This window comes from Stegastes partitus, unplaced genomic scaffold (genome assembly GCF_000690725.1).
Source record: "Stegastes partitus isolate 25-593 unplaced genomic scaffold, Stegastes_partitus-1.0.2 Scaffold497, whole genome shotgun sequence".
Lineage (NCBI taxonomy): Eukaryota > Metazoa > Chordata > Actinopteri > Pomacentridae > Stegastes > Stegastes partitus.
Genome location: NW_007578228.1, coordinates 313,203 through 327,497, shown reverse-complemented (window position 1 = coordinate 327,497; position 14,295 = coordinate 313,203). Strand labels below are relative to the sequence as shown.

Here is a 14,295-nt window from a genome sequence, read left to right as displayed (position 1 = left end):
CAAAGCACAAAATCCTACAAGAGCTACCTGGTCAAGCATGTCACCTGAATCCAGTGCAACACCTCTGGGGAATTTTAAAGAGAGAAGCAGTGAAATGCAGCCCATCCAGCGAAGAGCAGCTAGAAAAACAGTTTCTGAAGGATGGCACAGGTACTGAAAAATAATAGATCTATATCTCTGTAGTGAAAGGTCTGCTGATCCTTGTTGCAGGACTTCCTCCTGTGGGGCCTCGGTTTATAAAACAGTAAATCTGGGACATCGCACATTGTTGGTTTCAAAGTCTACGGATGGAACATTGATGTCATTTGATGTCTCAGAGATTTCTCTTCACGATTTGCTCCAAGTGGTTTTAATAACCGCGGAGCTTCAACGTGTACAAACCTGTTAGCTTTAGGAAATTTGCTGCTTCAACTTTAACTTGTGTGTTTTACATCTGCAAAAATGTAGATGCTGGAGTTCATCACTGCAGGCAGACCAACACATGTGTGTCTTGTGAAATCATTTTTGTAACTGCATGGCATAAATACACCAGTAAGCTTCAGCTTAGACCAGAATATAATCATGAGGCCCGTATCCTACCGGCATACAGCAGAACATGCAGGCTGCCATGATGGTTAGATGATGGGTTAGTAGATCGTGAATCTGTTCTGAATTAGTCTTCAGAGGGTCAACTTCAGATCTTGATTTCCAAAGCAGCACCTCATCACTTTACTAGGGAGCGGTGATGCAGCAGGTCCACAGCTCACTAAACACAGTTTGACTAAAACCAAACACGTCTTTCTAAACGTCGTATTTAAATATTTGCTGTTTAGAAAATATTTTGGTAGAGCTGGAGTTACCTCTAACTGCCACTGCAGCACTTCAAAGTTTTATTTCTTTTAAATGTTGGATTTTAAGCCTAAATTTCACACCTTTAAAAAAATAAAATCATTAAGTGTTTAATCTCAGTTGTTCTTGTTCTTGAAGTTAGAGCTGAAACAAATGGAGCTCAGTGGGCAGCTCAGAGAAACATACCTGCTGTTAAACTTCTCAGGGTGCTTTTCTCTCATCACGTGGAAGCGATGTGCGATGGAGGCATCCTGAAAGAGAGAACAAACCGTTAATGAAGGCGCCGACGATGTGTGTAGGGTTTAAGTTTTTATTTCAGCCTGTTCTGTCGTAGACTTTATCTGCTTCCAATTAGACTGCCAGTGAATCTCATCCTCTCAGACTGAAAACCTGCAGGTCTGGCCTCTTACACCCTGGAGTGGATGCAATAAAGTAGAGAAAAATTCTGAATATTCAACGTTCGCGGCGTTCCCGTCCTCCAGCGTCTCATAGTTGTGCTTAAAAATGTGTCATTGAACATAGAATTAAATCTACATCCATCTGATATTTGAAGATGCTAATATGTGGAGGCACTTCACGCTCAGAAAAGAAATATAATCATTAACATTCAGACTTTTCTTTCACATCCAGCGCAGCCTCTTCCTCATTAACCAACGCACCCAACTTCTCCAACAGAGCAGCTACACCTTGCCTGTCCCTTGTTTGTGTTCCTATAAGATGAAAGGAGCTGTGTGCTGGAGGTGGCAGCGAGGCTGCGCCTGGGATGGAGAGGTATTGACAGAAACCCTGATGAACAGCACGCTGTCTCCACACGGGCTAATTAATTAAACACACATTGTGAGTAATCACAGCTCCCAACTAACCTACAGGATGCTGCCGACACCCCGGCAACCGACTTGTTTTCACTCTCCTCTCTCTCTATACGTTGCTCTCCACCTTCCTCTCACCCGTTCTGTGTTCCCCACCACTCCGCCTCCCCACCCTCCTGACCTGGGGGGAAACAAGGTGCGGCCATATTGGAGCTCTTGGCGTTAAGGCGTTCTTGTTACATACGTTATTGTGGTGCGACTCCCCTCAGCACTAGATTAACACCAGCTCGGTGTGGGTAGACTGTTAGGTGGTGTTTAGGTGTGATCGTACAGAATAAATTATAAATAAATCCATACACTTAATCCATACGATGTCGTCGGCTAATAGACGGAGAATTCCTTCACAATTAGAAGAGCCCATTGACACCTATTGTTTATGTGTCATCTGCATCTGGATCAGGACAAAACGCAGGTTAATGGGAAGTTAAAAACATCTGTAGCTACATGGAGGTGGTCAGACTGGCGTCTCCACCTGATCCGTGATGCAGACGTCATCTCAACAGTCTGAAGTGTGATCAGGTGTGTTTTACGGAGCTCACTGGTCGAAGCTTTCAGACTAAAACTGGATTTTTTTAAAAGACAAATTCTGTTAGACGTCACTCATTTTTTAAAACAATCATAAACAAGAAAGATGTGCAAGAAGTGTCCTGTCAGTACTCTCTGGTGCACAAACTGCTTTTACATTTTGAATTACTTCACGCCTCGTTTCTGTCCTGCAATGTTTTCCTACTTATCCACCTGGTTTGTCCATTTCATTGGCTCTGATTGGAAGTGATGCGACTTTGACCAGGAGGATCTTGTCCCGGGTTGGAGCATTATTTGGACTCACTGGTTCGGTTTGGGTCGAGAAAATGTCACGACTTAAGTGAAAACACACGCTTTCATGTTTGCAGGTTCTCCTCCAGTTTCTTTAAAAATGACAGACAGTCGAGCAATAAAATAAATGGAAAATACCTGTTATTATTATTATTATTATTATTACCACCTTCTTTCTATTACAGACATTATACAATCGTACAGTAAGTTATTGTTATTACTAATATTGCACCGTGCTGCTACTGTTATTGTGCAATATATATATATATACACACATATATTTATTTATGTTCTTTATATATTTATCTGATTCACCTTTATAGGCTGTTGCACCTGTAAACACACCCAGCAGCAGCAGCAAAGGAATCCCAGAGCACACCTGTACATCAGTCCAGCAAGGTGATGGTTCAAAGCACAGGAGGTTTGCAAGAGAAAACATTTGAGACACTTTTAAAGAAAACAGATTTCTGTCTTTGACCTCCGACTGCCTGTAATGAATGTTGTCACTGTCCACCAAAAAAAAATCCTGCTTCTATTTTTTTTTTATAAAAGATTTTAAATCACTTTCCTCTGAATCTACAAAATGCATTTACTCACCTGTTGAACTATCTTAAAAAGTAATGCCAGGTTACTTATAACAGGACTGTTTTTCTGAGCATCAGGCGTATCCGGATACAGATGTTAGCAGCAGCTGTAAACGGAGTCAGATTCTCAAACCTTATTTGTACGACGTCTTCTAAGAACAGAATTCTGCTTTTACATAATAAAGAAATACAACTAACAGGAAAACAACAACATGTATGAAAAATGCAGGCGAATGCTCAAAAATATAAAAATATGCACAATAAAAATGGAAAAGGTCACTACTGGAAGGTGTATTATAGTACAACTGATTAAAAAGACAACATGACAGAGGGGATGAAGATAAAAGATAAAAGTAGATGAAGAAAGAGAAAAGAGAGAAATACAGCAGGCAGTACCGATATGAGAGGGAAAAGAAAATCTAAACGAGAGCATCACTCAAAAGTGAGTCTATAAAAGTGGGATTTAAGAAGAAGATACTGATTTAAAATCGATCAAACTGCCACGAAATGTTGGTTAAATACGAGTTCCCACAGATTAAACAGCTGATATCTTATAGTAACCAACCTGATAGATTTTATAGACGTTTTGCTTATATTTCGATTTATGGAAGTTTTTCCTTTTCAGCCAAAATGTCTGGAAATCAAATCTCCTTTACATTGTGTTAACCTGCACACTAGCAATTTAAATCTATTGTAGTATGACACAGCTGCCTGAGTAAGAACATGTTAATATTCTGTAAAATCATACGGCTTTTGTGCATGGATGCTAAATAATCAAAACACTAATAAGTCTGAAAACAAAACACGACTTCAACCACGTCCTGAAGGAAGCAGAGGACCTCCACAGAGTGTCGGGTCTGAGCTAATGAACTACTTTGCAAAGAGAAACAACGCTAAAACCTTCCTTTCATTCTCACTTCCGAGAGCCGCCGTCAGCAGAAAAATGCTGGCAAGGCCTTTGTGGAAAACTCTGACTAACACAGCAAACTCGTCCGGCTCCGAAAACATCTCAAGAAAGAGAAAAGGGGAAAAAAAAAAAGTTGCTGTAAACTTTCTGGGTTTGTTCCTCTCCTCCCCCCGATCTGTTTTGACCCGCTCCGTTTTGAGTGGCACTATTGAAACAGCACCTACAGGGAGGACCCCCTGCTAGCTCTCTGTACAGACATTTAGGAGAAGCCAAAAGAGGGGAAAAAAAAAAAATCAATGGAGCTCCTCTTGATGTCTCTTCAAGACGCTGTAAGCAGAAGACCAAAAGATTTCTTCAAGATCCCCGCAGACTCTCCTCACGCTTCCAACGCCAGCCAGAGAGGGGAGGTGATGGATGTATCTGAGAGATTGTAACTTGATTTTCTTACAAACAGGACAATAGCTGCAAACAAGAGAGCAGAAGCGAGGTGAGGTTGTCTCCCCTTTGGTTTGGGCTCTATTATCTGAGATCTGTACAAGCTTGGAGCCGCGGCTTTGCAACAGTAAACAGCGATTTCAAGCAGCCGGGAGTGGATGAAGCACTTTGTCATCGCTCCACTGTTTGCTCGCTTTAAATCGGGAAACTTTGTTTTCGTAAATGAGCCGATCTGATGCTGATCCTACAGCTCAGATCAACCTGAGTATAATTAAATATATAGAAACATTATAGATATGCAGTTACCTGATTTTAAAATTAGACATCTGGAAAATCTCAACCCACATCAGAGACAAAACCAAACTTTGTCGGCCTTTAAGTGCAAAATGCGTCATAAACTTCAGATTGGACTGAAACAAAATATATTTCTGGTGAAAAATCTCACGTCACGGTTTAAAAAACATTTTTAAATAAGTTTTCAAAGTATTTCACAACAAAGGATGAATAAATTGAGAACTTTTGTTCGCTTTGTCTAGACTGATTTTATTATTTTGTGACCTTTTTGACTGTTTTAAATAGAATTAATTGAAAAACGCAACATGATTAGATCAATAAAATAATAAAACTGACCCAAAGTCGAGTGTATTATTCTTTTTTCCATCGCTGTCATAAACTACAAATGAAATGGAATTTTTTTTCTAATCTAATCTGTGCATCAGAATAGTTTGTTTTCCTTCAAACTTTATTTGGGTTTCATTCTTCACAACATCCATCCATCATCTCTACACCTGAATCCTCACTAGGGTCATGGGGGGCTGGAGTCTATCCCAGCTGACTCAGGGTGAAGGCAGGTTCACCTGGACAGGTAACCAGTCTATCACAGGGCTACACTTAGAGACAGACAACCAAGCACACTCACATTCACACCTACGGACAATTTCCAATCACCAATTAACCTCAGCATGTTTGTGGACTGTGGGAGGAAGCCGGAGAACCCGGAGAGAACCCACGCTGCACGGGGAGAACATGGAGACTCCACGCAGGAAGATCCCAGCGACCTTCTAGCTGCGAGGCAACGGTGCTAACCACCTTGCAGCCCATCTTGGAACCATAGTTGAAAAAACAAACAGTCCCATAAGAAGGTCTATTTATTAGCTGTTCTGTAGCTTTCGGTTGTACTCCATGATCTTCAACAGGAGGTAGAATCTGTCCTGTTGTCATGTGATCGTTGTGGTTTTCATATTTCCTGACCCTCTACAGAACAAAGCAGGTGTAGAAAAATTTCCTGACCACTTTCAGGACGTCTCCTAGAAGTCCAAAGTGTCTGGAACACGTGACGCCACAGAAAACTCCAGAGCAGCTAATAAACAAACCTGATGGCAAAACGCTCAGAACAAACTGTAATCTCAGCCTTTAGGAGATGCAAATGGTAAATGATCTGCACTCATATTTACCCAAAGCGCTTTACAATGTGTTCCTCATTCACACACACATTCATACACCAGTGGCGACATTAGAGCTGCCATGCAAGCTGCTGCCTGCCACTGGGAGCAGCTTCTGGTTCAGTGTCTTGTGGAGGTGCAGGAGATTGAACCACCAACAACCTGCTCTACCACCGGAGCCACCGCCGCTGAGACGTCCTCAGAATCCTGTGACACCTGCAGCTCCATCTGCTCATGAGGATCGAGTCATATGACGTGGATGTCGGTGAGCTCGTCTCCCAACGACTTCATGGATTTCTAAACCGGCATCGAAAACTTTATTTTCAGCCTGACTGCATGTTTGAAAATCCTGAACAGCTTGTCGATACATGCGGGACACGTCGTGGTGCGCTGACCTCCTGGCGGCGGCGGCGGGACGTCGGCAGCTCACTCACTCTCTCTCTCCACCCCCCAGCTGCCCTCAAATAATTACCAATGTAAAAATCTGGCACCCGAATTAATACAGGACATGTGTAATGTCCTCTCATAGCTCAAAGTTTAGTCCAATTATGAGTGGGCCCCAGCGGTTTGATGTGCCTTTCACTACAGGGGAGAGTAATGGCTTTGACAGGAGCGCCAGGGTCATTAGGGCGACTGACTGCATTATGGTAGCGGAGCGCGCTCAGTGATTAGTTCTGTCTCTCACCCCTGGCCCTGATTGAGATCATTACACTTCACGTCACTTCCACATCCTCCCAAAGGGATGGCGCCATTAATTCTCAATCCAACTGGGCCGTGGCAGAAGGTTAGGTTGGAAGAATTTACAAAAAGAAAAAAGAAAAAAAAGATGATCCTTTCTGTTCTTGGAAGAATTACCTGAGCCTGGGGATGGAAATGATTCGGAGGATGGAGTTGTACTGAGATTGCTTCAGATTGTTTGTCAGCTGCTAACATTTGTGTCTCGGAGCAATCAGACGAATTTACAAGGACTTTTCTGGAAACGGCGTCGATGCTGCTGCTGCTGCTGCTGATGTTTGGATTTCAACAGTGTCATTACAGAAACAATCTGCTCCTCATCTGCATAATCTCTGAGGTAATTATTAGCTTGACTTGTCGCATAATCTTTAATGCAATTTTTTTTTTTTTCTCATTCAACGGAAAGCAAAAAATTTGATGCAAACAAAATATTATATCACACTCAAATCCACAGAGAGCTCAAAGTCGTCTTAATCCCCCGCAAACAACTTCATCTGTCATCATCACGCCTGCTGGGCACTAATCCCGCTAACAGCACCGACAACAGGGGCTGTAATGAGTTTACGAAGGCGGCAGGACGGGACGGAGCCGCTTTGCTTTTAAAGTTTGGTGCAGCAACAAGAAATCAACTGGTCCCATTAAACTCCTTCTGGTGCTGAAGAGTTTCAGACTGAAAGATGAGGGAAAGCGTTAAAAGATCCCACAAATATTAGTGCAAAGTTTAGCCTCCTAAGCAAATAAACTTATTTCTAATGTGGGAGCAACTTCAGGTCATGTTTGTCCTCCACACGTCCGCTCAGAGCTCCACCTGTCCTCCGTCTCCTTCTACAAAACTCTGCAGTCGTTTTTATTCAATCCTTTGTGTGTTTTTATAAATATGGAAATGTGTTCCAACAATGCAGCAAAAAAAAAGAAGAAAGTGAGTTTAAACAGTTAATATACAAACAATTATTTTTACATCGTCCTGTTTTGTTTCAGTGAAATCATTCAGAAAAAGTCTCGTTAACCATAAAACAAAAGGTCACGACTGTGAATGATTTCCTACATTAATTACAGATTTTTGTTTCCTCCAGTTCCTCGACATCAGGTGAAATATCTTATTGTAATTTAAGCTGTTTCCTAATTTATTTCTTAGTTCATAGTACTTTTTATTTATGTAGTACCTTTCAGACTTTTCTTTTACATATTTTATTTATAATTTCTCTGATCTAGATTTCTATATTTGTTCTTTTCTTGTTCTTGTTGTGTACCATCTCATTCACCACGACAACCTCCTTGTGTGTCTGAGCTCACGTAGCTTAAAAAAGCTTCTGGTTCTGACATTTGTTCTCAGGTTTTAGGTATTTTATTGTACCTTTATGTCCTTTTCTGTTAAATTATAGATTTATTTTGTTCTACTTTTAATCCTATAATTAGGCTTATTATTATTCTTCAGGTGAAACTCTGTCAGGTTCTGTTACGTTGCTGTAATTTAAAGGTAGTCACTGATGACAAAGAGACGTTTTTCTATATTTTTACCTTCATTTTTATTACATACAATAAGAGAATGACTAAAACCAGCTGTATATTGTATTTGAGGTACATACTGTTGTTAAGTTATTGTGCTGTGTGTATATTTATTTATTTAGTTAATCTACTAATAGCAAGAGCTGATAGGTGTGGCAGCTCAGGCCTGGAGGTAGAGGAAGGCTTCATCAGTGGGTCCTGAGCAGGTAAAATTGTCATTTAATTTATTTTGTGTTGACATGTTGGCTCTGGATTTGGTTTATTTAATGAATAATACAAAGTGTTTGCCAAACATTTTGATTTGAAATGATTAAAATGGAACATTTAAGTTATTGTTGATGGATTCATTGATTCATATGGTTTTTGTTTTTTTTATTTATTTATTTTTTTTAAATGTATTTTTTTGACTTTATTTAGTGCAGTAGAGGGAGACAGGAAAGGGGGGAGAAGAATGGGGACAGACCTGCAGCAAAGGGTCGTGAGCGGGATTCGAACTCACGACCGCTGCATCGGGGGACTGCAGCCCCTGTTCATGGGCCGCCCGCTCTACCAGGTCAGCTATAGGGGGACCCGTGTTTTTTTATTTTTAAGGTGATCAACTAACAAACACTCGACCTGGTTCCTTTTTGAAAAGAATAAATAAAGATGGAAAATGAGTGGAGTTGACCAGCGTCCTTCAATGCTGAGTCGAGTTTAGGCAGTAAATTGAAGCTCAAAACCCAAATAACTCGACAACTAGAACCGTTTTTTTTAAATGTTTTTTTTTTTATTTTCTTTGGCACCCTCGCTGCAGGTTTTCATTATGAAAATTAAAACCTGATACTTTTACATCTGTTTATCTTGATTGCGATCAAATATTAGAACGTATTTGCCTCTCTTTTTTTAAAGATGCCCTCCTGAAGAGCTCTGAACGCTCACCTGTCCTGACAGAAGTGACTGACCGGGTACCTCCTGACCTGAGAAGCGACTCCAGTGAGGAAGCTGCTCATCGTTTACCTGAGGACCAAACTAGCCGCTATGCAAATGTGTGACACCATGACAAAGAAAACCTGGGCTTCAAATCCAGCATCTCAGACAGGTAAAGCTTCTGAGGGAGAGAATCTGGGATTTTGTACGTTTGCAGACCTCATACATGCACGAAAAGCTGTCACACAATAAAGGAAAGAGGGAAACTCAAAGAGCAGAATATATATGGGCTCTTTAAGATGAAGTAACACTGTGAACCTCCTTCTACACATCAGCTCGTGTTGATCTTTGCCAGTGACATTAATGATGCTAAAGTTTGGAAAATCATGAAACCACACCCTGAACACAGCGCCTCTAAAGTCGGGCTTATAATAAACACACGGGGCCAACACTTTATTCCCACACATCAGAAAGTCAACATTATAGGAGTTTTCCAGGATAAAAAGCGCCTAAACAGTGTCATTTTTCACCTAGTTTTGCTCTATATTGTGATTAACGTGTGGTTTTCAGTGATTATTTGGTTAAATTTGGGAAAGAATAAAGGAGTAATTACGGTAAAATACGTCATTTTACAAGATTAAAGTGAGGAAAACGTCTTGTTCCCTGAAAAAACGGAGCGACACCTGCTGAGAAGATTGGACTCGGGTCTATTTCTGACATTGGGGGGATATTATAGCCTCTGATGTAACGCTATGCTCCTGAGCATCCAGCTACAAAACCCCTCTCCTCATTTGCTGCTTTTAACGTGCCGTCCGAAGAGAAGCGAACTCGCGTGTTTTGACATTTATGCTGTGAAACACTGGGATGGATGTTCAGAGATGTCCTGTCACCGCTTCCCCCGGCCTGCACACATCCCCATATGTTCAGCTCAGCAGACAGATTACAGCCGTTGTTCTCCTCTATCACAATGTTAACAAGAGCCGTCCTCTAATATCCTCAGACGTCGTCATTAGGGGCCCGGGCTGGAGGTGTTATTCAACTAACATTTGTAAGGCCATGCATCACTTACGTCCCCGACGCAGCCCGTTCAAATCTCACAATCCCGAACGGCTCCCCTCCTCTGCCACCTGCAAATGTCAATTACCGTATTTCCCCCTGACATTTATCGGTAATGGCTAACATGAGCTACGTGAAATCAGTGTCATTACGCTGGAGATGTACAGGGGAGGCGCCGATGGGTGCGTAGCGCCATGCAGATGCGCCGCGACGCTTGTTTATCAATCAGACGCGACGGAGGCTTGAGCACATCTCAATAAAGGCCTAACCGCGGCGTGATCACGGCTAATGAATTGACTGATCAGGCGCTTGCTGCAGGTGTTCTGTTGTGTAGTTTTTTTTATTTAACAACAGACTTAAGCATTATGGGGAAGAACAGTTTGATTTTGTCGGTCCACAGCTCTGTAGGTTTTTTGCTTTTGTTCTGGGTTCAGCTGTTTACGGACACATGTGGCGTTCTGTGGTGTCGTTCCTGTTGGACCTGGCTCATGGTTCATTGTTACAAATCTGATACCAGCCTGTTTAAACTCTTCCCACCCAAAAGGGAAACCAGTATTAAGATCCAACCAGCTGCCACAGAGCCCAGGGTTGTTTATTTTGGCCTTACATTCATGTAGCTATTCCATATGTTAGAGATTTATACCAGCATTTGCAGGTGAAATTAATTACAGAAGCAAGTAAATAACCCACAAAACATTAGACGTCTGATGGACGTGTAGATCATGTCCATGCTGCGTCCGTCGGTCCAAGACCAATTATGGACGTCTACTATTTGGACGTCTAACCTCGACCCCACTTGGACGTCAACATACAGTTCAACATTTGGCCGCCGGGCGAGGGAACTTTTTGGATGTCATGTGGACGTCTGAGACAGGAAATTGATGTGACCCACTGACGAGTCGCAGTGACGTCTTTTCTTAGTCGCTTTTGGACGTCCAGTGTTGGTCACAGGCAGGTGCAGACTGTAGAAGACGTCTTTTTCCAACGTCTACCGAACGTCCAGTGTTGACATCCACGGGACCTCTATGTAAAGGCTAAATGTAGTCCAGATGTAATGGACGTCTTTTCCACGTCAAATTTAATCTCATTTTAGAAATGGTATCTATACTGCTTATAAAGACGTCCATAACGACCACGTTTGGACCACATTTAGCCTTTACATAGAGGTCCTGTGGACGTCAATGCTAGACGTTGGGTAGACGTCGGAAAAAGACGTCTTCTACAGTCTGCACCTGAGTGTGACCAACACTGGACGTCCAAAAACAACTAAGAAAAGACGTCACTGCGATGTGGGAACTGTGACATCTTGGTCCCACATCATTCAGAGGGTTTGACGTAATTTTAGTCCAAAACCAAAGATATTAACATACAGGAAATAAAATTCTATTAAAAAATGAAACCACTGTCCTTATTTTACTGGCTTTAGCTGTAGGTTTAATTGATTTGAACACTTTACTATCAGCAATAATTCGACTCCTCGTCAACTTCTTGTCGTCTCTCTTCCTCCTTGTCATCGATCTCGTTTCGTGCATCTGGATTCTTCTTGTTTACTTTATGAAAAACGTGTGAAGACATCATACAGAAACCACCGAGAACACACAGATGCTAAAGAGTCAGATTGTGTTATTTCTCTGGGAGTCGCTCACATCTGACACTTAAACTGTGAGACTCGCCGCGGTCCCGATCACGCCGAGGTGTTTCGGTAGCGAGAGGCGTCATGCGATTGCTAGGCAACGTGCAATCAGCTGCCAATCGCTTGTGTGCAGACAGAGTTAGACACGAAATCAACTACAGAGATTATTTACTTAAACATGGATTTACTGTAAATGCGGTGATTGTGTTTTCTTTGCAGCTAATGTGGAGCGCCGCATAATAAACTCTTATTATGGTTCTCAGGATTGAAAAGGAGTCTTCTGTCTTGTTTGCGCTAATCTATCTTCCTCTTGGGGAAAAACAGATCTGTGTTTAAACCATTTAGTCCCTTTTGTTCTAAGATCTGAGTGTTTTCCAGAGAATATATTTTATTTTTGGCTAATTTAAAGTCCACTAAACTCACAAACAGCATCATGTGTGTATTTGTTCATTTAAAAGAACTCAAACCACCGAGTCAGGAACAGAACCGTCCGACTCACCACTCCGATGGAGAAGTAGTTGTTGATGATGCTGTAAGGCACTGGGTCGCCGCGCTCCTCCTTGTCTGTGGGCGTGACATCGATCTTCCAGCGATCCAGCATCACCTCCGTGCTGTTCTCGATGTCCCGCAGGATCTTCAGGAGGCTCTCGCCCTCGTAGCCTCAGGAGGAAGGAGACGAGACAAGTGGGACGTTAAAACCGGGTCTGGGACGGCTTGTGCCACTCGGCTGATGCTCGGCGACTCGTGGTGACACGAGAGCAAACCACTGAGTCCTTCAGATGTTTGTGTTTACTTTTATTCTTATGTACCTTGTCTGAGTTCATGCTCACTTAAAGAGATAAAATATAGAAAATTATAAATATTTGGTCGTTATCAGATTAGTTATTGATTTAAAAAACAATCGAACTCAGTAAAAACGGAAAATAATATGAATATATGAAGAGTTCATTTGCAAAAACAGATTACTCCCTATTTGTAGATTTCCAGAAAACTTTTTGTTTTGTTGTTTGCTTGAGATGATATCAATCAAACTGAAGTTGAGCGGATTTGACTCAGTAGAAATAACAACAATAGAGAGCACTTAAGTTTGACTGATGTTGTCTCAGGTAGACGATGGAGAAGTTGGTTCTCTGAAGGTTAGTGAAGATAGAATTATCTGTTTTTACAAATTAAGTCTTCATATATTTTCATGGCAGTTTTGTCCTGAAGGATCCACTTTCTACTAATTGTATGGAGAATATATTAATTTTCATATTAACAAACCGGCATTTAAAGGGTTAAAATCTTTAAAAAATCATGAATATTTTAAACTATGATCAGGACTGATGCTCAGTATTCATGTTCTATGGTTCTTTTTGGTTCTCTTATAGTTCTCCTATGGTTCTTATTTAAATTTAACTTTGATTCTTTGCACTGTTACAGTTATTGTTAGGAGCACAAAGTCCAACACGTCCCTCTGACAAGCAGCACAAAATACTCAAGCGCCTGAAAATGTACTCGAGTACAGCGCTTGAGTAAATTGCGCATCTTTTAAGATCAATCAGCAAATAAAATATTAGTTTCAGCTCTGCTAGCGTCCTGCTAATCCTCTCTCTGCGTGACAATAACGACAGCAGCGGCGTTCTCCGTCTACAGCGAAGGGAAGTGAAGTGGTGTCGTTGGCTGTGTTGTGTATCTGTCTTCTGTCGGTACCTCCTCCCCATCGCAGACACCTTGCCAGGTCGTTGCCCGTGCCAAGAGGAAGTATGCACACGGGGGGGTTCCTGTCCAGGTTGGCCTTATCTGGAGCAGCGGGACGAACAGCACGACGAGATGCGAAACAAACCGAGAAAAGAAAAACGTCAAACGTCAAAAAAGGAAAAGCACCAAACCCATTTCGAAACTACAAGCCAATGTCCAGTTGTACAGTCTATTTCAAGAGACGCATTTTGCCTGACAGTTATTACCTCTCTTTGTTTTGATTGATAAAAAATTGAGGCAATTTTTGAAAGCCCCGAACCAGTAACACATCTTCAAGACCAAATAGAGGCGGCCAGGTGATTTTTATTTATTTATTTATTTTCTCTTTTTTTTTCTTCTTCTTCAAATGATGACTAATATGTTGTTTTCCAACTCCTGTAATCACGCCATTTTACCACCCCTGAATACGCAGGCTGGGACATAATGAAAGTGTTTATATACAACCTATAAATTACGCTTTACCATTTCAGTCTGAACAACAAGAGTGCTGCTGCTGCAGGCTTTGAAAACTAATAAAAACAAATGCAATTTTTGCCCAAAAAGGGAAATGGAGAGCCGAAGTTCTGCCATGTTTGCACACAAACTGGAGGCGGTATGTGCACGTCGCGTGTGCTGCAGCACCGCAGGAGGTTCGGGAGGAGAAACAAGTGATGCTATGGAGGGAGCGCAGGGCCGAAATGCTCGTTAGTGCTGCGATATTGTGAAATATGTTGCGTACCGATGAAGTCCAGGATCCAGCCTACGGTGCCGTCGCCTCCGCAGGTCAGCACCCTGAAGTCGGCGACGTCTCTGAAGAAGTTCAACCTGGAACAAAAATAGACGGCGTTTGGGTTTTTTT

General features: G+C 41.8%; 1 protein-coding gene across 1 annotated transcript in view; it reads right to left on the bottom strand.

The window, feature by feature from the left end:
* Positions 1-14,295, bottom strand: part of dgkb (diacylglycerol kinase, beta) — an 86,996-nt gene that overhangs the window by 42,908 nt on the left and 29,793 nt on the right. The window contains exons 16-19 of the mRNA XM_008287365.1: positions 14,176-14,261; positions 13,410-13,499; positions 12,217-12,377; positions 1,015-1,079 (exon numbers count right to left, since the gene is read on the bottom strand). Coding sequence (XP_008285587.1) covers positions 1,015-1,079; positions 12,217-12,377; positions 13,410-13,499; positions 14,176-14,261 — 402 coding nt within the window. The remainder of the gene's footprint in view (positions 1-1,014; positions 1,080-12,216; positions 12,378-13,409; positions 13,500-14,175; positions 14,262-14,295) is intronic.